General features: G+C 39.5%; 1 protein-coding gene across 2 annotated transcripts in view; it reads right to left on the bottom strand.

Annotated features, from left to right (window-relative positions):
- MACROD2 (mono-ADP ribosylhydrolase 2) overlaps positions 1 to 25,934 on the bottom strand; it is a 756,429-nt gene that overhangs the window by 526,814 nt on the left and 203,681 nt on the right. For both annotated transcript variants that reach the window (XM_033142884.1, XM_033142885.1), the window contains exon 5: positions 14,865 to 14,981. In XM_033142884.1, coding sequence (XP_032998775.1) covers positions 14,865 to 14,981 — 117 coding nt within the window. The remainder of the gene's footprint in view (positions 1 to 14,864; positions 14,982 to 25,934) is intronic.

The following is a 25,934-nucleotide window of genomic DNA, read 5'->3' as shown; positions in this document are numbered from 1 at the left end:
TATGTTATTAGCAGCAGTTTAAGAGAAAGAAGATATTTGTTATGATTTGTTTTAAGAATAATATGTTAAGATATGGAATTTTGTTATTAACTACTATGAAGTTACAATATGATGTGATTTTATTCAAGATAAGAAGTGAGATATTATTGTAAACTAAAAAATAAGAACTTAAGAAGAATGTTTAGTTTAGAATTTTTAAATGAATTTAATTTTTTGAGAGATGAAGTTATTAAAGTAGAATTTGGAATTGAAACCGAAGGAGAGAAGGCAGGGGAAGTCACTGTTAAAGATTCGGAACAAGATTTTTTTTTTTTTTTTTTAGTATTTGAATAAGAAAAAGAATCTTTGGTATGTTTGTATTTGTTTTGATATAATTGTGGGTGGGTGTCTGTCTGGGTTAATGTTGGTGTTGGTGTTGGATTATTCTTTGTTATGAAGAAAACCAATAAATTCTTTATAAAAAAAAACAGAGTGGCTGGGGGGACACAGCCAGATGGGCGGGGTATAAATAATAAAATTGTTATTGTTATTATTATTATCATCATCGGAACTGTAGTTTAGAGAGGGAGGGGCTTCTAACGGAATACTCAACACCTCATTAACTACAATTCTTCACTCTTTAACCATTTACAGGTAGTCAGTATAGGCAAGGGGTATGTGGCTGATCAGAACAGGAAATGAAGCCCCACTCTTAACCTTCACACATTCATCCAAAGGTTCAGAATGCCCCCCCAAACAGGCAGGGGCAGGGGCAACCATGGCAAATGGAGAAAGGAAAGAGGCTTGATCTTTCCTTCCCTCACTCATCAGCTCCCCCATGCACTGATAAGCAGTGTGCTATCAGGAAAACAAAGCTGAGAGTCCAACTGGAGATGTAGTTCCTCTGCAATTCCCTCTGCTTTCATGCCAGGAGACTTGGGGAGGGGGGAGCTGGCAAGGATGGAATGATGTTTTTCCCCCCCCAAGCCTGCGGGGGACGGGGGCATGGTTCTAGCATTATTGTTTTTTCCAGCAGACCTCAGATAATTTATGTGTTAATCTTTATTTAAAGACTTAGTGTGGGGAAGCCCTGACAGTTAAAGTGGTCCGAAGCTGATGGCATCTACAGAGCACATATTGCCTCAGTGTTTCCATCTTGTGATAACTGATGGTACAGACAAACGTAGCAATTGGTTTGCTTGGTTACTGCGAAGGTCCAACTGAATCCCAGAAGCTTTTGAAAGTTGCCTGCCCAGTGCTCAAGGCATGACAGTGATATCTATATTTCTCCCAGCATAGGCTAATCAGACATATATTGCCTCTGGGCAGAAAAGTTTAATTCTCAACCATTACAGCTAATAGCTACTGACAGCCTCTATCCTCCATCGAGATCCCTAGTCCTTTCAGAATCTATGTATGCGCCACAACAACACCCTCCAATTAATCTAATATTTACAATTATTCTACCAACATGGAGGTCACACTGCACTAAGAGGAGAAAGCACAGGTCTTTATTGTAATTTTTATATTGCATGATGAAGTACTTCCTTTTGCTTACCCTCCATGATGATCTACATTTTCAGTGCTTGCAGAGACTCAGAGGGAAAATAACTTACTTTTGTCTGCTAAAATTCTGAAAACAGATATTTCTATATCTTTCCATAAAAGGGAACACGGCGTCCCTCAAAATATACTGCAATATGGTTAAGATAATTTCTACACTAGCTGGAAAGTTGAACTTCAGTTTGTATGTAGTTTAAGATGTTCTACTAGAAATGGCAGTTCACAAAACATTAATAATAATGAATTGGAAGAAATCATCAAGTCAACCTACATGTACTGCAGCTGTTAATTTGGAGTATAAAATTACTATAAAGAAATGGAGCTTGTTTTATTTTTAACACATCCATATGTAATATTCCTTCTTTCTCAATATGCCTTATTGTTTTACATACATAGATCTATAGGTCATCATTTAACAATTCCATTACGTAAAGTTCATGTTAGAAAGAAAATTGCCCCTTGTAAAAAGCTGGATACACAGAAGCCACTTATATAAGCCTCATTTTCAAATACCACGTTAGGATTTTTTGTTAACTCATGTTAAGCCTGTTACAGGTAGGGAGCCGTGTTGGTCTGCCATAGTCAAAACAAAATAAAAAATAAATAAAAAATCCTTCCAGTAGCACCTTAGAGACCAACTAAGTTTGTTCTTGGTATGAGCTTTCGTGTGCATGCACGAAGAAGTGTATCTGAAGAAGTGTGCATGCACACGAAAACTCATACCAAGAACAAACTTAGTTGGTCTCTAAGGTGCTATTGGAAGGAATTTTTTATATTTTTTATCATGTTAAGCCTGTTATCTACTAAGACCCCTACATCTTTTCAAATGTACTACTGGCAAGTAGGGTGTCCCCCATCTTATATTTGTGCAGCTGATTCTTGCCTAGATGTAGAACCTTTTATTTGTCCTTATTGAAATTCATTTTGTTAGCTTTCGCCCAGTTCTCATTCTTTTCAGTAGGAATGTTTGTCAAATGGGATGTGTGTGTGGTGTCTCTGTCTGTCTGATATGTGCAGTCAGTAGTAATATGCAAACTCACTGGAAAATGAGCAACTGTATAGTTGAACTTCACCTATAAGCTATGTGTTACATGGACTTCAGCTGTTAGATCAGTAGTTTCTCCATGGCAAACCAGGAGACATTAACATTAAGAGGCTTGTTTTGTTTTAGTCTGCTAATTTACATTCTGGGGAGAAAAGGAAATCAACTTTCACATTGAATGGAGTTATACAACCCCAGACTACTGTGCTCCTTGAAGACACTAAATCTGGCATGGCACACCTGTGTCTAATGTGATTTTCTGCGTACTTGAAGTAATAAAGACCTGCAGGTGGGACTGGATTAGTAATGGGTCAGCTATAGAAGTTTTCAATTACAGGTTTCTGGTTCAACTCCAGTTCAGGTCAGTACTAACAAAGTCCTTACCATTTGGCAGCCACTCATTGGCCTATGTAAAATTAATTGATGGGTTCAATCCAGATCTCAGTGGTAATTGCCTATTACACAAAAGCCAACAGCATGGTTAGGATTAATTGAAAACTATTTGCTGTGTGTTTTAGAAACCAGTACAAGAACACAAAAAACTTATAAGGTTAAAAAAAATGCCAGAAAATTGGGCTTTACAGAAGTATAATTTTGATTATCCTTCTACAAACTGAAGACCTAAAATAAATCATGTCTTCCCCAAAGGGGTAACTATAGCAGGGGAATTAATTCTAAAATATAGCAATCAATCAAGAGGTCCCCAGCACTGTACTAACTCATCATATAGATGTGACACAATTACTACACTAGACACTAAAAGTCAAATTTATTATCTTCTCCCATATTGCACTAAATAGCTATGTGACCCTATCAGTTAAACTCCCTTTCAAAACAGAGATTGAATGCAGAATACTATAACCTGAAGAGAGAGAAAAACAAACCCATTACCAAGAGGATGTAAATTACAATTGCTAATATAACTAAGAAGGGCAACAGCTAAGAAAAGTAAGGATGATTTTCTTTTCATATTATGGGTGACAGACTCCAAGTACCCATAAAAATGTACTACTACAAAATATTAGCAATATTTTCACATTACTAAACCACAAGTCATTCAGTTATAGCATTTTTGAAGTCAGAAAAAAGAGGGGGGGATAAATCTGCAAAAATTAACAATGGTGAAGCTGTTTTCTAGCGACTCAAAACTAAGACTAGCACTTAGCCCATATTGCTAGTCTTACTCGCTGGTAAGTATTCATAACCTTATTTACCAATTAAATGATGAGCAGCTTTTTTACTATAGCAACATGTAGGTAATTTTGTTTACCTTTGCAAACTATATATTTCGCCTCCCTATTGAGTTTCAGGATGAATAATTTTGTTATCTAGTCATGGTCTGGTAGATTAGATTCTTGAAGCTTTTGCTGGGTAATCAGAAGATGCCATTAGCAGAAGAGAGTTATCAGAGTCATAACTTATGATTCTGAAGGCTTAATTCACAAGGACTTTTAAGGAGTGGTAGCCACAGTTCATGGATCACTGCCTTGTCATGGCGAAGGGGTTTGAATAACTCAGCAGTAGCCAGAGGATTGGAGATCAGTCTATATCCCAATCCCAAAGAAGGGCAGTGCCAAAGAATGGTCCAACTGTCGCACAATTGCGCTCATTTCACACACTAGCAAGGTTATGCTTAAAATTCTACAAGGCAGGCTTAAGCAGTATGTGGACCGAGAACTCCCAGAAGTGCAAGCTGGATTTCAAAGGGGCATAGGAACCAGAGACCAAATGGAAAACATGCACTGGATTATGGAGAAAGCTAGAGAGTTCCAGAAAAACATCTACTTCTGCTTCATTGACTACGCTAAAGCATTTGACTGCGTCGACCACAGCAAACCATGGCAAGTTCTTAAAGAAATGCGAGTGCCTGATCACCTCATTTGTCTCCTGAGAAATCTCTATGTGAGACAAGAAGCTACAGTTAGAACTGGATATGGAACAACTGATTGGTTCAAAATTAGGAAAGGAGTACAAGAAAGCTGTATATTGTCTCCCTGCTTATTTAGCTTATATGCAGAATTCATCATGCGAAAGGCTAGACTGGATGAATCCCAAACCGGAATTAAGATTGCCGGAAGAAATATCAACAACCTGAGATATGCTGATGACACAACCTTGATGGCAGAAAGTGAGGAGGAATTAAAGAACCTTTTAATGAGGGTGAAAGAGGAGAGCGCAAAATATGGTCTGAAGCTCAACATCAAAAAAACTAAGATCATGGCCACTGGTCCCATCACCTCCTGGGAAATAAAAGGGAAATAAATGGAGGCAGTGATAGATTTTACTTTCTTGGGTTCCATGATCACTGCAGATGGTGATAGCAGTCATGAAATTAGAAGACGCCTGCTTCTTGGGAGAAAAGCAATGACAAACCTAGACAGCATCTTAAAAAGCAGAAACATCACCTTGCCGACAAAGGTCCATATAGTTAAAGCTATGGTTTTCCCAGTAGTGATGTATGGAAGTGAGAGCTGGACCATAGAGAAGGCTGATCGCCGAAGAATTGATGCTTTTGAATTAGGGTGCTGGAGGAGACTCTTGAGAGTCCCATTGACTGCAAGAATATCAAACCTATCCATTCTTAAGGAAATCAGCCCTGAGTGCTTACTGGAAGGACAGATCCTGAAGCTGAGGCTCTAGTACTTTGGAAACCTCATGAGAAGAGAAGACAACCTGGAAAAGACCCTGATGTTGGGAAAGATAGAGGGCACAAGGAGAAGGGGACAACAGAGGACGAGATGGTTGGGCAGCGTTCTCGAAGCTACCAACTTGAGTCTGACCAAACTGCGGGAGGCAGTGGAAGACAGGAATGCCTGGCATGCCCTGGTCCATGGGGTTACAAAGAGTCGGGCATGACTAAACGACTAAACAACAACAAGCCAGTTCAGTTCAGTTTTATTACAGCAAGTGCCAGCAATACAAAACAACACAACTCCAATCAAAAGACGAGCAACATCATCACAGGAGGACAAAATCCAAAAGGCCAGAGAGAAAATAGCACTAAAAGAATTTATAGTATATTATTCAATAAAGAGATTCATGTTTTCTAATAGCTAGGGTGCAAAATTTGGCCACAGCATAAGATACTGAGCTTGAAGAGTCTTCTAAAAGGAATTTACGTAAAATTTCGGAGAAATTTCCAAGTAATATTGCAAGGGTATAAATTTTGATAAAAGGGGTGGTATAAGACGAGATCGCTCTTCACTATAAAGTTCACAAAATAGAAGAATGTGAGTAACAGATTCCACCTTATTGGACATGCATGGACAAAGACGCTCATGAATTGGTACCCGCAAGAATTTGCCGTGCAATACAGCTGTAGGCATCGCCTCAAATCGGGCTCTAGAGAAAGCCCATCTGTATGATTCATAAGTGATAATGGATAAATAAGGGGCAGCTGCAAAGTTAGGCCAAGATGTTAGGCACCTGTAATTCTCAGGGAGAGAGGCATCTTCTTTTTGCAATTTGATGTCAAAAAGTCTCTGGGCAATAATTGTTTTTGCCTTATTCAGAGTTCCATTAAAAAGGTCTTCAGGATTTAGGCCAATTTGTTTGATCTTGTTAACAATTTGCGTTAGCCAAGGTGAATAAGGGGCTGCGGCCAGGAAATGAGATAACATTCCCTTTGGGTTATAATGAATTTTCAACCAGAGGGATGTTGCTTGTTCCCAGACTTTTAATTCAACTCTGGGAACTCCTGCCTCTTGTCTTAGTATTACATTAGGTATACTCTTAGGGGTACCAAATAAGGATCTAAGGAATTTTGATTGGACTGTTTCGAGAATCTTAAGATTGGCAGAGAGTCCAATTTGTGAGCAATACAAAAGTTGGGCCAAAGGTTTTGCCTGAAAAACTTTTAAGGCCATAGGAAGGAAACCAGCTCCTTTCCTTCTAAATAATCTAAGAATGGCATTTGCACTTCTCTCTGCTGAAGTGGCTGATGCGGTCAAATGTGCCGAAAATTTGGCATTGTAAGAGAAGGTGATGCCTAAGTATTCTTAATTTGATCTATGACATTTCCCTTCATATTCCAATTATGTTTCCTGAAGGAGCGGCCAAAGCAAACAATTTTAGTTTTAGAGAAATTAATTGTTAACAGTTCGATGTTACATTGATCATTGAATTTCTCTGAGGCTCATTTCAAGCCAGCTTTAGTTTGTGAAAGAAGTACAGCATCATCAGCATACATTAGAATTGGGACTTTTCTGCCACTAGAAAACACAGGGGCGTGAGTATCAATTGCATGAAAGCATGTAATCAGACAACAACAAAAAGCCACAGTTGTGCTTTTTTTCATCAATCCAGACTGCTGTTTTCCTGCATTGCCATGAACACAAAAAGGTTGTCTTAAATGTGACCATGACTCCTAGACACTCACTGATTCCAGTGATTATAACTTCTCATAAAAGCCGTGTTTAGGATTGAGTACAAAAACCCTATCTGGCTGCAGCTCAGCATCCAGAAGCAGAAGCCAGGTTTTGCATTCCCCTCTGAGTCTGTGAAAGCATGGGAAAGAGTCGGTGTGAAATTCAAGGTTGTACAAATGAGCATGAAATTGTTTGTCTTTCATATTAAAAAACTTGCATGAAGATAATGCAAACATAGGGGCCTCCTATGTATTATCTGTAGTTTTTATCTTTTCTTACACACTTGATCTAAGTTCCTTATAGACCATAATGATATTTTATTATCTCTCTCCCTTTTCCCCCTATACTATCCGGTTATGTAACTCCCCCCCCCCCTAATATTGGACCAGGTAAGTGTGTGTGTCTGAGTGTGAGACAGAGGAATAATTGGGCCTTACAGTAACAGCTCGTTGGCACCATCTCTGTAGAGCATATTTCCACAAATTCTGAACACACTAAATGCAGTTTTGAGCAGCTGGTCAAATTACTCATGATATTTTTTTCATCTCGCTTTTTCCTGAAATTTAATTTAATAATCTCAGTGGTCATTTTCAGGTTCAGAATTTTTTATTTTGAAAGGCTGAGGATTAAATGGATGACTCATTTTTTTTCAAATAAAATAGCATCTGGGTTTAAAATCTACCAATCTCCTGCTATGTATTTTGCATTTGAGAATTCCAAAAACCTAAACATAAGAGTTAATGTTCTTAGGAAAATGACTAGCATCAAAAGCACCTTGTGCTGAAAAAGCAAAGGGAGAAATTCAACGTTGGGCATTTCTGATCATTCCACCAGCAAAAGCTTTTCTGTTTGTCAGATGGAATGATACCCCTCTCCTCCACCCATGTGCTGTTCTGGGATTTCTCCTGACCTTTCCGAGAGTATTTGGGGAAGTGCAGGAGTGCAAAGGGAAGGATAAGGGGGAAGTTTCATTGAGCCAGAGAGAGCCCTTGCACTGGTTTGGTGTTAGTGCACCAGGTTAGCTGGATCCAGGCCAAAATCACCTGATTAAAGTAAGCCTGCTACTTCATACAGCCTGGTTTTACTTCACTATATAAAGCCCTGCCTAATAAATGAGACAGGAAATATGAATTTAAAAAAAACAAACATTTTCTATGCAGTTAATGACAGATAAAAAAATATGTGGCCAAAAGCAAACTAAACCCAGAGGTACACTTCAGAAAGGTCAAAGTTTCATTAACTTTTTAATGTTTGCTTTTATTAGTGTTTTTCATGAATATCCTAGGTTGTCTTTCGTCAGCTACTTAGAAGTCTATTGTTTGAGTAAGCAGAACTAAATTTTTGTTAAATAAATAATAAATCAGCAGAGGTGCCATAATTTCTTTGGAAGCGTGACACTGGTGGCTGTCATGATGAGCTCCCTGCACAACAAAATGGGTCACTACATTGCTGTTCATGGTAGATATCCCATTAATTGTGCTTCCTTGTAAGGCTGATTGCCTGACCTCTATGGTCATTCCAGCACTGTGTGCAATACTTAACTTGGAGCACTGGGTGGAGTGTCCCCCCCCCCCAAGACAAGAGGAATAAAACACAGTAGGAATTTCTCTACTGCAATCCAGATTTTGAATAAATGCAAATACATACAATTTGTTGTATCTTCCTTGCATAATATAGAATCAGCCCATAGAGGTCAGGCTCCAATGGGAAATTTACAACCTTCGCAATCGCAAATTCACTGAGCCAACTGGCAGTAGCATTCACAAGACCACACCACACACACACACATCTTATTTTGGTCTGACTCAGAATGGAGAAAATCTTACAATATTGCCCCCTGGCTTTGACTAAGATGCTAAAATAGGACACTGACAGATTAAGTCCTGGTTCTGCAGAGTTTAAATGTGAAACCTTTTCTCCTGCTTTCAGCACCCCTTTTTGTACTGTCTTTCTGCTGAAATGGCACTTTTCATAAAGCATCTGCGCGTACTTTGAATATTCTAGTGTCAGGAAGTTGGCCCTTTTCATTACACTGTGGGAATTTAAATGTGGCCTTGCAATCACACCTCAGCATTTGTTGCTGGTCATTAACAGGAATATAGTAAGGTCTAGTATCAGTAGCTTGTTACAATGTTAATGTCAGGGTTTCTTTCCCACTTCTGGTACATGTTCGACAAGACTTAATCAGAGAATGTGATATTGCATTATTTTTCTCCACTTCAAACAGTAAAAGCTATCTACAGTGACAGATATTTTAAGTCTATAAGAAGGCAAGCAAGTTATTTATATCTGATGTTCCTCCCATTTTCCTCTTAAGACTACTTCAGAAACCAAAGTAGTATTTTTTTTAGTTATCTCTGAATTCTCCTGCATAAATACTCTTTAATGCCTCATTTCCTCTTATTACATGCTAAAACTTACTTGGAACATCATAATTAATCACTTCTAATCATTAACAGTGTCCCAGGTCTTTCAAAACTCTTGGCTCTCTGAAGTATTCCCCCTTAGGATCTGAATGCTATGAGCCTTGCAGGTAGATTGTGGATACAGTAGTTCTGCAGATTTATGGTATCAGAGTCAAATAAAGGAGTGAAATTGAGAGCAAGTCCACAAAGGTCCAATCCTAAATCACAGACTAAATCCTGTTGGACTCAATCCAATTACAAGTAGTTTTCTTTCTTCTGGTGGCAAGATATCTTTGCTTTATACAGAAAACACACCCTTCCTATTGGATGTACAGGAGTAGCAAACCTCCTGTGGATACTTTCACACTAATAAGGAAGCAACAGACCCTAAACTTGGGAGCACGCAGCTCATTAAATTAAGTTTAGCACAATTTCACCATTAAATATTTGCAATTTTTACCCAATGAAAAAGACACATAATGGAGAAGTAAGATACCTCCATGGCATGAATACATGTGCAACATTGGCAACATTACTGTAGAAAGCTGAGGCTCAGAAACATTGGCTTGTCTAACTCGGCCTACGGAGAGAATTTGAAATGGGAGATTTGAACAGTTGATTTCTTCATGGAAAGTACATTGCATGTGATACCATTTGGGCGCAGTTTTGGTCCAATGCTGACATGGATATGCATTCTTTTGGGGGGGGGACGGGGGACAGCTAGTGAGGAATAGAGAGAGGCAGATTTATTTATTTTAAGAGGAACCTTGCACAAGAGGAAATCAGAAAGGGTCTGGAAACCAAGCCTTATGAAGAAAGGTTGAAGGAGCTGGGTATGTTTAGCCTGGTAAAGAGAAGTCTGAGAGGAGATATGATAGACATTTTCAAATATCTAAAGGGCTGTCACATGAAGGATGGAGCAAACTTGTTTTCTCCTGCTCTGGAGGCTAGGACCCAAACCAATCAATGCAAAACAAAATCGAAAATTCTTTCCAGTAGCACCTTAGAGACCAACTGAGTTTGTTCCTGGTATGAGCTTTCGTGTGCATGCACACTTCTTCAGATACCAATCAATGCAAGTTACAAGAAGGGAGATTCTGACTAAACATCAAGAAGAACTTTATGACAGTTAAGAGCTGTTCAACAGTGGAATGGACTTTCATGAGATGTGGTGGACTCTCCTTCCTTGGAGGTTTTAAAGCAGAGTTTGGATGGTCATCTGTCATGTATGATTTAGTTGAAATTCCTGCATTGCAGGGGGTTGGACAAGATGACCTTTGGGGTCCCTTCCAACTCTAACATTCCATGATTCTGTGATTTCTGCACAGGGGGTTCAACTGCAGATTGCAGCCTCCACTATTTTATTTGGTGTAAAAAAAAAGGTTATGGAAAACTACATGCAGTTGAGTTGTATCATATGCAGTTTGACATTTGCCACCACTGTATTATTCTAGCTATATTTTACTAAAGACCAGTGTGTGTTGTGTGTGTGTGTGTGTGTGTGTGTAAAATAAATGTATGCTTAACAATAACAGCAATATTTATTGTCCAGTTTGTAACCAATGCACTACAATTAATATCTATGTAATGTACTGCTTTAATTATATTTTCCTAAATGGTATAAAAACAAGTACATAGATTTAAATCATCCCACCTTAAGGCTAATGACCTCAAGTATAAAATTTTAAATAAAGACAGATTATTATGCATACACAATGAGTGCTTTCTAATCTCTAATTAAACCGGCTAATTATTCCCACTGTGGATAATGCCAAACCTATATCACAGCAGGAATTGCCTTGGAGAGCACATTTACATTATCACTTTGGATTGATCTACATTGTAACATTAAATTGATCAGAAAGATAAATCTATAGCCACACAGTGTTACCTAATGGGTAGTGACTCTGTTAATACATTTCTGGAGTGTGCAAATTAAGATCAGCATAAAACCTCTGGTATGATCCTGAATTTTAAAAAGGCATATTTTTAAAAGGTGTGTTCAGGATTCCGGCCACTCTGCTTCATTCGCCCTTTGCTCTCCCACTTACAGTCTCTGAGAAGGATACTCATTTATGCTCAGTCTCATTTAGCTATTTGGGGCTTTCCTCAATAATTTTCTAAAGAGAAATCTTGGCGTTTCTCCAAGTTTGTTGATATTTCTGTCTTGTGCATGGACTATGCCATTGTAGGTCCATAAGCAACAGCGGTCTCCCACAGGACTCTGAAATTAGTATATATGATTATGACCCTATTCCTTTACTGCTATTACTGCTAGGAGGAGACGTGGGTGGCACTGTGGTCTAAACCATTTAGCCTCTTGAACTTGCTGATTGGAAGATAGGCAGTTTGAATCCGCACGACGGTGGTGAGCTCCCATTGCTGTGTCCCAGCTTCTGCCAACCTAGCATTTGAAAAGCATGCCAGTGCAAGTAGATGAAAAGGTACCACTGTGGCAGGAAGGTAAACGGCATTTCTGTGAGCTCTGGTTTCCATCACAGTATTATGTTGAGCCAGAAGCGGTTCAGTTATGCTGGCCAAACGACCCAGAAAGCTGTCTGTTGGCAAACGCCGGCTCCCTTGGCTGAAAGCGAGATGAGTGCCGCGCCCCATAGTCACCTTTGACTGGACTTAACTGGCCAGGGATGCTTTACTTTACCTTTACCTTACCTACTACTGCTAGGCATATATCCCAGTCTTCCTTTATAAAGTTCAGAGTATCTTACATGGACATACAGTGTTCTCCCATCCAGGAACTGATCAGATTATACTGCCTTAGTTTCACCATTAAGATATGATCAAATGCTCTCAGACCAGTCACTGGACTCCCCAGAGGAACCAGCTCCATCAGCCTCCTTCCTCTCCTTCTACTAAATCAGGCTAGAAGGCTTCTCAACTGGCTCCACTGATACACCAGATACTCTTGAATTCTTACCATTTCATCTGCTTTTTTCCTCTTCCCTACCAATCCCTTTTCTGTCTGTATTGCATTTTTGTAGATTATAACCCTGAGAGCAGGGGCTGTCTTCTCATGTTAGACATAGTTACGAGACACTCTGAGAGCCTTCTGTCTGCCCCAAGCTAAAGAGAGGTGTAAAAATACTTCGAACGAATGAAAGAATAAACAACCACCAACCAAACATTAAGCTCCTGTGCCATACATTATAACCAAGTTATTGAGGTAGTTTACAATGTAGTTATAATTATTAAAGGTGAGAAAACACACACACACACACACACACACACACACACACACACACACACATATATATATATATATAAATATATCCTTCACAGCCCCCAGGTCCACGGGTGTACTATGGGCTTCTTGGCTTTTAAATCTTGTGTTAACACAATATAGATATAGAAATATTGACATAAATGTGACTTTATGGAAACTCCAATTCCATGCTGATTTATAGGACTGCTGTAGTCTGAGGTTTCCAGGTAGTCATTTGGTGTACCCCAAGGCATCTATTTCCCACATGTCAGCTTCCTGTTTAAGGTAGTATAAGTAATAATATTTGTCTACTTGGGAACATTTTTTTTAATTTGTTCATATTTTTGCTGTCACACCCATATACAACTTCACAGAAAGCTCACTCTACGTAGTTATAAGCTTGAATTTTCAAAACAGCCTATTGCTTCTTGTTTTTCACTGAAATTTAGCTCTTCACATACAAGTTACAACATCCAAAGTTTGTGTCTTCTTTTGTCCCATGGAGGAAAATTACGATGAACATACAGGATGAGCAAATCAAGACTGAAAATACAATAAAATGTAGACTACCTTTCAAATTTGACCCTGGCGCTTAAAGAAGTACACTTTTCCTAATTGTTGGAGCAGGATAGGGAAATGCTGTGTTTTAATACTTACTTACTTACTTACTTACTTACTTACTTACTTACTTACTTACCTACCTACCTGCCGCCCATCTGGCTGGGTTGCCCCAGCCACTCTGGGCGGCTTCCAACACATATAAAAGCATAATAAAACATCAAACATCAATAGTAACAATCTGGAGGGAGGGGCAAGGCAGATGGAAAAGTCATTGCCTGATGGGGAAAAAAGTCTCTCTCCACTCACAACTGGTTGGCAGCATTTGCACTGCCAATCATTCCTAATGAGCAATGTTCTCTTTGTTCCTTGCTAATAACAACCTATCTTATTCTTAGCATGGGAAACTGGTTGGCCTGTCTTTTTGAAGCTGCTAGTGGGTGGCAATGTGGGTTAAACCACAGAGCCCAGGGCTTGCTGATCAGAAGGTCGGCGGTTCAAATCCCCGCAACGGGGTGAGCTCCCGTTGCTCGGTCCCAGCTCCTGCCCACCTAGCAGTTCGAAAGCACGTCAAAGTGCATGTAGATAAATAGGTACCGCTCCGGCGGGAAGCTAAACAGTGTTTCCGTGCGCTGCTCTGGTTCACCAGAAGCGGCTTAATGCTGGCCCATGACCTGGAAGCTGTACGCCGGCTCCCTCGGCCAGTAACGTGAGATGAGCGCCGCAACCCCAGAGTCGGACACGACTGGACCTAATAGTCAGGGGTCCCTTTACCTTAACCTAGATTCAGCATCTGGTAGCTTCCACTAATACTCCAAGTATTGATTTATTCCTAATATTTACTAAATCTAAGAATTTAGGGGGATCTGGCCCCTCACAAAGTCATAACATATTTATGGGGGATTTAGCCACCCCCGCTCCGCAAACTCAGAACATCATATAACAAAGAGAGCACACAAATTTCCAGCTCCTGGCACACGGTCTCACACAACTGAGTTGGATTGCTAAAAACTGCCCCGATGTCCCAAACTATTTATTGAGCACAATATGCCCCACTTCTTTGTGGTGTCATTTTACATCCAGGCTGCAAACAAATGCTATTTCAGTGTTTACTTTCCCAAGTGTGGCTAAATAGCTATGCAAGAAGGTCAGTAAAATAACCTCCCCCCCCCCCCACTATTTACATATAATGGGAATTTTGACAATTCGACTTTCAAAGAGAGAGAAAACATTCTGGTGCTGAGAACAGTATTCCACTGAATGCTTAACTGTGACAGATGCTGTCACAGTAATTGCCAATCAGCCTATACACAGCAGCTGAAAACACAAAATACATCACTTTGATCTCCTTAGCTCAAAATGCATTTCACAGCCAAGATATCGGCACCATTTATAGAAGCTGTCCACCATGCAGATCAGTTTGATAATGTACATTTTGTTAAAACTGTTGAAGGTTTTTCATAAACCCAAGCACATGCAAAACAATCTATGGTCTGCTATGATTCAAAACGTAAAAATGCATGTTTCCCTTACTCAAAAGAAGCTCAGCCTCTTAAAACATCTCAATTCTTCCAAAGGACAAAGGTCACCACGAAGCATGCTTAATTTAATCTTACTGCTAATTTGGTAAGTGAATGCCTCACTTGATTTAAACTGTTGGGAAGTGAGGTATATATAAAGTTTCAGCTTGATTTTTAAAAAAATGTGTGAGGGAAAAGTAGCTTACTTACATTTTGCAGGCAGGTCATAACCACAAGTAATTTTTGCTTGTCCAGTTTCACAGCCACTCAGGTTGCGACATTCAGCGACCAGACAGGGGCCGGCTGCTCTATGAATACAGCCATCAACTAAAAGAAAAAGGGATGAAATTATATATTAAAAAAAAAAAACTTCAGTAATCAAAGTCTAACTGGACTAAAAATGAGGCATTTGATGCAGATTTTTTTTAAATCAGTTTCAGCAGAAATTACCATCTAACACTATATTAATATTTGCAGATTGTCCAAAACCCAATAATTTTAATGCGGGGGAGCACCATTATTTAAGATGAGGTAGCAGAGGCCCAAATGAAACAACTCTATTCCATGTGCTCCTGAGACATTCACAGGTGGGGGGTGGGGGACAGGCAAAGGTGACTGTCCCTCAACAGGTGGAAATTAACAAATTTGTTGCAAGCTCCCCCAAAGCTGCCAAAAAATCTGTGGGACCCTCATTTGAACTAGATATTTCATGTAGCTACAGGAATTTTACTGTGATCGCCAAGCATGGATGCACACATAAAAAGAAAGTTCCTGTGAGTATATACAAAAGAAATTCTCACAGTACCATCCTCCTGTGCTAAGGTCGTTGATTATTTACTTAGCCAGTTACCAAGCAAGAAGAAAATTTGGTTTTGTTATTAAAAGACGGAGTGAAAATGAAAGCATAATTTAATACTACCTTGTGGGCGCTGTCTACTCCCTTTTGTATTAGTTGGTGGGATATTAAATGTTAGAAATAAATTAAATAAATAAAACTATTCCACCAGATTGCTTAGTACTTCCCACATCATAAAGTCTTTTAATGCAGAACAATTTGCAAAGCACAATAGCATCTCTTCTTCAACTTACATCTTGCTATTGCAATATAAAAAACAACAACCAATCATTTAAATTGTAACAGCCCAAACTGTAAAATCATCTAAAAGTTAGTGGTGCAATGCTTAATGCTTATTGTTCTCAAGAGCTTTAGGGAAAAATATTAATAGTGGAAGTACAGATGAGAACGGCAGGGAGAAGGAAGAGGAAAACAAACACTCAAAGCAATTTTAGTCTATTCACAAGCAATGGGATAAATATATTTTTTTCTAATTAGAAGCAAAGAAAAGAAAAGAATAATTAAAAACAATTAAAACAACATAGTAATTATTGCAAGTCACTACATCAGTAGCAATATTAATAATTTCTTATAAGAAATCCATGGATGCCATATGTTCCCAACATATGCTCAGAGATTATGGCAAAAATACAAAAAAGTAGTAGGATATGCCCCAAATTAAAAGTCTCTAATCATATAAATATTTACATAAGAAAAGGAAATTGTGATGTGTCTGCCTTATGGAATTTTTAGATTCAGAGTTGTCATGGGGTGGAATTTGAAATTTCTAACATCTGCCCCTCCCCAGATCTATTTCACCCCAACTGGATTCTTGTCCAAGCCAGAAGGAATCTGTGAGTGTTTTTCAGAGCTTCACTGACAATCCCTTATTGAGAAAAGAAGCAGAGCCCAGCAAGGCCCTCTTTTTTATCAATCTTCCCAGCTGCCATTCCCCCCCCCACACACACACACAAAATGCCTTGAAGGTTGAGCTGACTTCTAGTGTGAAAGGAAGGAAGGAAGGAAGGAAGGAAGGAAGGAAGGAAGGAAGGAAGGAAGGAAGGTAGGAAGGTAGGTAGGTAGGTATTGGCAGGAACTGTTAGCTATATGTGACCAAGATAACTTCCTACACACAAACCCTAGAGAGCCCAAGCAGACCACCAGCAACAGGAGGGGGAATCAGAGCATAAGAGCATAAATTTGAAAAACATATGGGTCTGCTGGAACCCATAGGAACTCATAGGACAAGTTAACATTGCTAACACCACTAAATTGTCTAGATGATTCATTACTGCAGGATAACATGAGAAGTGGCTTCCATCTCTGTTTACCGATTTTGCTAGAAAAAAATAGCAAAAAATGATCAACTAGCAGAAGGATGCCTCTACATAAGAACTTTCCAGTACAATTTGCTTTAGGTATACAGTGGTACCTCAGGTTAAGAACTTAATTCGTTCTGGAGGGCCGTTCTTAACCTGAAACCGTTCTTAACCTGAGGTACCACTTTAGCTAATGGGGCCTCCCGCTGCCGCCACACAATTTCTGTTTTCATCCTGAAGTAAAGTTCTTAACCCAAGGTACTATTTCTGGGTTAGCGGAGTCTGTAACCTGAAGCATCTGTAACCTGAAGTGTCTGTAACCTGAGGTACCACTGTATTGACTGTGCTGAGGTGACCTTCAGGCTTTCAATAAGGACTCCCTGGTCAGTGGATTCCAGGACAGTCTGACTGTTCTATGAGTGAAGCCTTACCCTGGGCTGCCTGGAAAAGGCCTCAGTCTCACTTCCATTTGAAGATCTGTAGACCTCTTTACCCAAAGCATCAAAGCAGTTATGCAGTGAGCCAACTTTGTTCACTAATTACCTCCTTTGGTGGTTGTAGCCTTGTGGCAGATTTGTTGCACTCTGTCTCTGACCTTGTGGTTTAATTGTGCTAGATTACTTCTTGAAGAAAGTTGAGGTGCTTATTTTTCTCTCTTCTGTGCTCTGCATTCCTGCTCCTGACTACATGGTCTGCCTAAATCTTAAGTTAATGTGTGCCAGTGGTTATTCTAAGCCTGAGCAGCTTTATATGGAGGGATGGGAACTTGCCTCACACATCTAGTAAGATTGATGATGCCAGGCGAGGCACTAGGTATAGGCAGGCTTGTAAGCCAAATTTACCCCATGTCAGGGCTGGTCGATTCCTCTTCACATTACCACACAAACGTCTCTTGGTCTTTTGTAATTTTTATTAAGAATTCACAAACAGTATTAATAAATAGTTCTTAACTTCAACTATCACTCCGCAGAGTCATTCAGTTCAGATACCTTCTGAGCTCTGCTTCTCCCCTGACCAGCAACTCTCAAAAGGCTTTTCCCGCTCTTTTTCTAACCTCCTAATGAGGACTGGTTTGTACCTCCCCTCCCCCGAGTTGGAGACATCACTTAACCCTTGCCTCTGCGAACATTCTAACTCTTTTTCTAACTCTACTCTGGCACCCCAGATGATGTTACAGAGTACAACAGTGCTCTCTAGATCAGAATGGGTTTCAAAATCCAGATTCAACCCAGGCATTGGGAGGATGTCTTCCAGACTCATCTGGTTTAATATCCATTCTGAATCAGGAGCATGTGTGAGATAATCCATTTATCACTAATTTAAGAGTTCACCTGTCAAAACATTGCAGTTCTAGAAACAGATAGTTAGTTGCTGCTGTTTATAGACATAAAGAGAACCAAAGAGCAGAGTCTAAGTCTGTGCCATGGGGCATCAGCACTAAAGTTTATATCCTTCATTTCTTTTCAGATTCAATGAAGCTCCTTGACTGACACCATAGAGATGAGTCATGGTGGGCAACATATACACTCATAATATTTCCATAATTCTGCTATGTTGGAAGCTCTGAAATTTGAATGATGCTGCTGGTATTTCAGTAGAGAAATTGATGAAGCTGAGTGGAATATAAATTTTCAGAATTGCTAATTAACAACAGTGCATAGTGTTGGTAATTAATAACAGTATACATGTTGCAAACATAGGTGCTTTGAAAGCATTAGATGGAATATGTGTTCCGTTTTGCTGACCCAATAATTATTCAGTGCCCATGTCAACTCTCTCTGAATGATTTTCGTAACATTCAACAAAACTGAGGAAGGGAGTGGAGAGGATCATTTTGGCAGCTGTTGATCTAGCAGTATCAAGCATTCAGTCCACCATGGCCACAAAAGTCAGCAGAAACTGAGGATCTATCTTTATTATGTTCTAGAAACTCAGTTGTATGCTTTGAAGTGTATTATGCCTTTGTGAGCTTTCAGGAATTCTGCCTAGATTTTTTAAGGGGGGAAAAGCACATATAAATGATTCCTTTTGATACTCAAATCCATCCTGAACCTGACTCATTAAATTTACAAAATGCTATTCTGAAGTGTATTTTAATCATCACAGGCAAGCACAATTATGGAATTGCATTTTCAAACCTCTCCATTTGAAACATTCGGTATTTTTCACCCTGGTAATAAATGTACAAAATATATGCCTGTGCTGCTAAAATCCTGATTGCCAAGAAGCGAAAGAGTGACTTCCCACGTACATTTACATAATGGTTACATAAATAATGGGATATACAGTATAGCACTAATGGATAAACCGACAGGCTTTATAAGTTGGAAGAGTATAGGCAAGAATAAGGAATTTCCAAGGAAATTGACGTTTTGTTCATTGTGCTAACTTTCTATTCTGAAACATGCATTGGAATTTTATATATAGATATATACTGTAAAAGCTGGCTACTAAAAGCAGGCTACCCAAACTGTAAACTGTGCTACGTTTTTATAGTAGAATAATTCACACCTAGCTCAAACATTGCAGCATGTATACATGATAGGAGCCTGGGGTTGTGCTTGCCTGCCCTGACTCTGGGCCTGTGTAATTTTCACTTGTGGGGTGCATTGTAGAAAGAGGGCCACCTGTTCATTAAGCCCAATCCTTACAATCTTTAATCCCTGATTCTGAGGGTAAAGAACTGTATAAACTGAGCCTGATATCCCAAGCATGGTTGTCAAAGAGACCTGGGCAGGCAGACAGAAAAGAACTCCCTCCACAAATAGCCACTGCATAATCGTAGCACCACCATCGTAGCACCACCCCTACCACTAGGCAGCGTGTGACAGCCGCCTCAGGCAACTGATCTTTGGGGGTCATGAAAGGGTAGCGAATTGTTACTTATTTAATGCCTTACTGTCATATTCTTTTACGCCCAGGAAGAGACATTTGTGGGGTTTTATACCTTACATGCCAAAATAACTTGGATAGCTTTCAGTTCTATGCAACTTAATTTTGGACGAGGTGACTCCATTGCTGTTCTGCGCTGAGTAGCAAAATGTTTTGGGCCAGCCGTACAAATTGTGAGGTAGTTGTGAATTAATGGTTTGAAAATAAATGTGAAACATATTTGCAAAGTATTTGTTCAATTGCCTGAGAAACACCAGCATTACAAAACAAACAAACAAGCAGTAGTGTTCATCGTCCAATATCCACAAATGTCTAGATATTTATGTAAGAATATAATTTATAAGATTTAGGGCAAAGCTTTGTGTTACAAATTTGGGGATATTTGTCTGTTTATGTAACTCAAAATGGAGTGATTTGCAAGTGAGAATTAAGGGGGGGGGGTTAAAATCTTCTCCTCACAGCTATGTGGGTATAGGATGTATCCTTTCAGATCTTAAAAGGACAACCAAAAACTCTGCAGAGGCCCAACACCTCCACCCACAAACTATACGTTCTCTTCATAGGAAATTGGTAGAAGCATTATCCTTGAGGGAAAATGTGCAATACTGGCATGATCAATTGTTTGCTCCACAAACAGGGAAACAAACTATCTATTTTATCACTCTGAAAATAATTGCTTAGGAGAAGATGCAAGGACATAATCATTTGCTAGGGGGATCCTGCTTGAAGTATATTAAAACCAATGAGTATAGCATTTAGATTTGTCAGGGAGGGCCGACAAAAAAGCCATGGGCAATGTCCTTTCAAAGCACACAATAAAAGAATATTACAAAGCTAAATGCAGGCTCATGAATTACTTATACAGTAGCTGAGTGCTAAAACTCTTAGCAGCTCTTCAAAACTTAATAGTTAACATTATACAACCGACACTGGACAATTTAATGATGTACAATGCAGATAAATGTATTTCTTACTGGGGGGAGGGGGAAAATACTTAAGAATTGCAAATTAATCCAGGGCACAGCAAACAGCTTTAATGGTGCCAGGAGATGCTTTGTTAACAAAAATATTACACATATCTAGCCTTGCCTCCCTCAGACGGTGACAGAAATGTTAACATAATCAAAAACCACAGCAAAATTAAGCAATCACACAGGGAAAGGAATGCTATAAATGTCTTTTGACCTTGCAGATGCTATATTAAAAAAAGAACCCAGTGTGCTTGAAATAAAAATAAAATCATAAGCACTATATCATTTAACACAGGAGAAAGGGCAATATTCTTTTCCCATGTAACATTTTTGCTAATTAACTTCCCACAGAAAATTGTTGAAGGAGTTCCTCTGAAGTATGTTATCTGCTGTGCAATGTTGTTCACCAATATAGTAAATGTTGGTGGCAATGCAAAATGAAAGATCCCAGAGATGCTATAGCAGAAAAGGTTGAGGGAGAACAGACAGTAGGAAATATTTCTGACATGGCTTCTAAAAGCCACTCACACTGTGTGCTCTGTGGCTTATGCTAACTTGATAAGTCATTACGGAAAAGGAAAAAATGGAGTTATTCCAATTGAGCAATACTGGTAAAATCTGCCTGGAAGAGGAAGATAGAAGCAAATTATGATCTCCCTTACTGTAATCCATTTGCATTGCCAATCATGTAATTCTTGTTGATTGCACAAGAATGAGTAACAAATCAAAAAGAAATCTGAAAAGATTAAAAGCATAGGGTTGCATCTGACCAACTTATCTTCAGTAGACACATTTAAATCAGTGGTGTTCACTAACTTAAGTTCATTTATTTCAGTGGGTTTACTCTGAGTATGACTTAGTCATATACAAACCCTAGTGAATCTGTGAATTTCCAGACACACTAAATTCACCTCTCTTGTATGCCTATTGCCTCTGTGCTCAACTCACTTCAACAATATTCCATAAGGAAGCTCCTTCTGTTTACAAATGGGAGACTCTAGTTGACCCTGTAAACCAGGGGTTGTCAACCTGGTCCCTACCGCCCACTAGTGGGCATTTCAGGATTCTAGGTGGGCGGTATGGGGTTCTACAGCACAAGCTGAATCCTTCCATCGAGCACTGGTGGGCAGTAAGGAAATTTTACCATCAAGAAAGATGCATTAGTGGGTGGTAGGTATAAAAAGGTTGACTACCCTGCCATAAATTATTCTCTCCATGCTTTCTAATCTAGGCTTCTAAATCCATGGTTGGCATTGGTCAGGGATCCAATGCATAGCCAACAGTAAAAATGAAAACAGCTCTCATATTCCAAACCTGCTATAAGATCTAGATCGCTCTCAATTAAGTTCAATGAGATTTTTTTTGGGACACCGTGGACACTACAAGGAGATAGCAGCATTCCCAAAACGATTGTGTAACTCCCCTCTCCCACATTCTGATACTTTGAACACACCTGTCCTTTTCTCTGGTATTCAGAAGCATTACTGCTTTGAACAGTGGTGGCAGAGCATAGCTATTGCAGCTAGGGGCCATTGATGGCCCAATATAATTGTTCATGGAGGAGAGGGCTAACAGTGCAATCATATTCAAAAATTAATTGAATGGGGTTAATTTTTGTCATTTGAAATTTCAACAACAGCTATAACAAACCATGGGATGTGTTTTACATCAGAATCTGAATGCATTCTACTGGACACATGAAAATCAATGCATTTTGATCCATCATCCCTAAACTGTTTCTTCCCATGCAAGACTTCTGATTAGCGCCCCTGAATAAGCATTTCTATTCACAAGCTTCTCACAGCTGTGAAAAGCACTGTGCTTGTGGTGGAGTAAAGGTACCATAAATATGACACGGAGTCTGCCCCACTGAAACTAAAGGACTTTGTAAATGCTCTATCGTTGAAATTATTTTATCCAGCTATTATGTTTTATTCTGTCCAGCTCATCCTTATGGCTGCTTAGAACTAAGTCTACACAGGCATATTCAGAAATATTTCACTCAAATTGCCTACATCTACATATTTACTCAAATTGCCTACATCTACATATTTACTCAAATTGCCTACATCTACATGTTTCAGGTGCAGATACACTTCCTCCCCCAAGTATTGTATGGTCGATATTATTATTAAAGGATGCGATTAGATGTAGAACTGTTCTGTTAGTGCAAGCATTTCAGCTTGCCCTTTGAGGGAAGGGGGAAAGGGAGAAAGCACTGTTGCCCTAGCAGAGGTTCTTGAGTGGGCTTCTCCTAATAACACTGAATCTGGATCAATAAATACAGAATGTGAAATGACACACCCTAATGTGGCAGGTGGCCACACACACACACACACTTGTTGCATATAAATGCTGCAGGAGATCAAATTGGGTGCCTTCAGGTCTGTGAACCTACCCAATCAGGTAAGCTACTGAAATGTTGGTGTCTGCTGAAGCAGTCAAGTATCTAACATCAGGCCCTGGATTGATTCCACTCACCCAGTTTGGTTATTTGAAAAAACTATCAGAGGACTTCCCATTTCTGCTAGTCTTGGTTGAGCATGAAGGTCTTCTTAAGCTCAAGTGTCTTTTCATTGGTCGTCTTTTGGTCCTAATTTTTAGTTTGCTCTTTGGTCATATCTCCTACTTTGGTCTTTAGCCTTGACTTCTGGCTTGCTCTATTTTTTTATTAATAAATATTTTATTGTATTTGCTCTATTCTTCTTATTCTTATTAATAAATATTTTATTGTATTTGCTCTATTCTTCTGGCTCTGGATTTGACCTTAATTTCTGGTGCCTGGTTCCTCACTTGCCTCACGACTACTGCCCATGCCCATGCCCATGCTCTACTCTGTCTGGCAGCAGCTCTCTGCCGTCTCATGCAGGGGGTCTTTCTCATCACCTGATCCTTTTAACTTTAGGTGTCAGGGGCTGAACCTGGGGCCTTCTGAAAAGCATGTGCTCTCCCACAAGGCTAAAGTTTGCTCGGAGAATTAAACAGCATATAGATGGTTGAAAATGCCTCCTAGAGGGAAGGAAAAATTGTTAATTTGGGATGTATGTATGCATTTACTTACACCCTTTTTAAACGCACATGGATATGGTGCTCAGACAAGGTGGCTCTTCAATCAGCAAACCCCCAAAAAGAAGACTCCCAGAGTTAAGGCAGGTATTCTGCAGGAGTCAGATAACCTAACACCATTAGTTACATCAGGTTTATTTAAGTAGGTGGTGAATCTGATTCCATGTAATATATATTGAAACTAGAAAGCTTAAATGAAATTCTGAGAAAAAAAATTGAATAAATTCTTCGCAGGCATACAGTTTATAAACTGCTTCAAAAATGTCTATAGAAACACCACATGCACATTACAGTAGATAACCATGATTAAGAGCATTTGTACAGTGAGTTGAGTGTAATTAACCCCAAATGACAATTTAAAAGATTAACAGCCAATTCAACATAAAACTAAGGTTCAATAACAGAAGGAGAGTTGTCAGGTGTATTCCCGAATCTTAGATTTAGTAACCCTTTATTTGGAAGGAAAGAGATGTAAATTAAAATGAAATAATAAATATTAACAGCACTAACATGGAAGGGTATAACTTTTTTAAAAAATAAAAAATAAACACAAGCTACTTAAACTGAGTCTCATAGAAGGGAATGGAAATAGTGTGTGCCTGTGGCTGCATTCTAGGGAAGTACACAGGTAGAATAATTTATCAGTAGGACTGGAGTTGTCTTCCTCCACACCAACAAATAGAAGCACATTCATATACACAGGCCATAATGTCATCTTCTAAAAGTCAATTTTGAGTCTTGGGCAGGATCTTAAAAGCAGCTTGCCATGAGGAGGGAGCACATTTCCTATTTGGAAAGGAAATAATAAAAGCACCATCAGACACATGAAATTCAATTGCTAGAGAATGGAAACCTCAGTTGTGGTTGCCACACAAGGCGTTCTTTGCTTTCCATGTAATGCATTGCAACTGCTATTTGAGGCCTCCAATAAACTTGCCACAGTGAGCCATGTTAACTTAATGCAAGGAGTCCAAGAAGATGGGCTGTGGACCTAACTCAGGGAGATATCCCATGAGAAATACATGCAAACACAGAAAGGAGGAGGAACATGCTCTCTTCTTCAATTCCTATCAACAACTTCTTTGCTGTTGTTACTCCAGCAAAGTCCAAAGCAAATTGTGGAGGCACAGAGGTAAGCAGAAGATAAAAGGTATGGGCAGTACATGTTTCAGTATCAGTGGGAAAGAAGGGAGGGAGTTTATCTACATGCCAGTGATAAAGAATTTGCTTATGGCTGGGATATGACCCACTGAGTAATTCATAAAGTATACTCATTGGAAATACAAAATAAAATGGCTCAGTCCTTCATTACTTCTGTGCCAGATAGAGATGTAAATCTAGGTGGAGTAACCACAGTCTTCAACACTGACAAATGCTTCATACACTCAGCAGCTTGGAAATCAGATGCACAACACAGAGTGCTGTGCATGCAGGCCTGTGCATGCAAAATCTCAGTGAGATGTCTCATCATATGACTGGGAGTGGGTGCATGTCTGAGACCTATTGCTCATATGTAATGTCTTCATTTGGCAAGTGTCAGAAGTAGCTATTGTTCTCAGGTTTGGCAGTGAATTGAAGGCTGTTCACATAATGCCTCAGGTCACATGTAATACTAAGACACAAGCTTGAAGGTTCCCAGAAAGGAGACTGGGGCTGCTCTGGTTCTACTGCTGATGTGCTGCTATGAGCTAAGTCATCGTTTGGCATAGCATGTCATTCAAACCTGGGCTCATATTTGTCTTCTCTGTGAGCTGTAAACTAATAACAAACCAACTTATCTGGAAGAAGAAAGCCCTGGTTCAGACAACACATTAAGCCAAAGCACGGCTTAGTTCACAGCAAACACACAGCAGGAGGATCAGAAGAAGAGCAAAGTGACCACAGTCTCCTCTCTGCAGAGGCGTTCCTAGCCCCTTGGCTGCCCGGGGCGGGAAGCCAGGAGGCACCCCTGGCGGCGGGGCATCATGGAAACACATTTTACAAGGAAAGGTGATGTGCCATATTGTCTAAGAGGTCAGCCCAAGAACGTGTGTGTGTGTGTGTGTGTGTGTGTGTGTGTGTGTGTACGTATGTGTGCATAATCAAATTGTAGGGTGAGAAGAGTGGAAAGTGAGCTGAACAATGGATGTGATTCTTACTTTTCTCCAGTAGGCTACATTTCAACTACATAAAGGTCGGTGTGCCTATGTAGACACAC

Source organism: Lacerta agilis, chromosome 3, assembly GCF_009819535.1.
Source record: "Lacerta agilis isolate rLacAgi1 chromosome 3, rLacAgi1.pri, whole genome shotgun sequence".
In the NCBI taxonomy this organism is placed as follows: Eukaryota; Metazoa; Chordata; class Lepidosauria; order Squamata; family Lacertidae; genus Lacerta; species Lacerta agilis.
The sequence above is the reverse complement of the archived record's forward strand: the minus strand, read 5'-3'. Positions and strand labels throughout refer to the sequence as shown.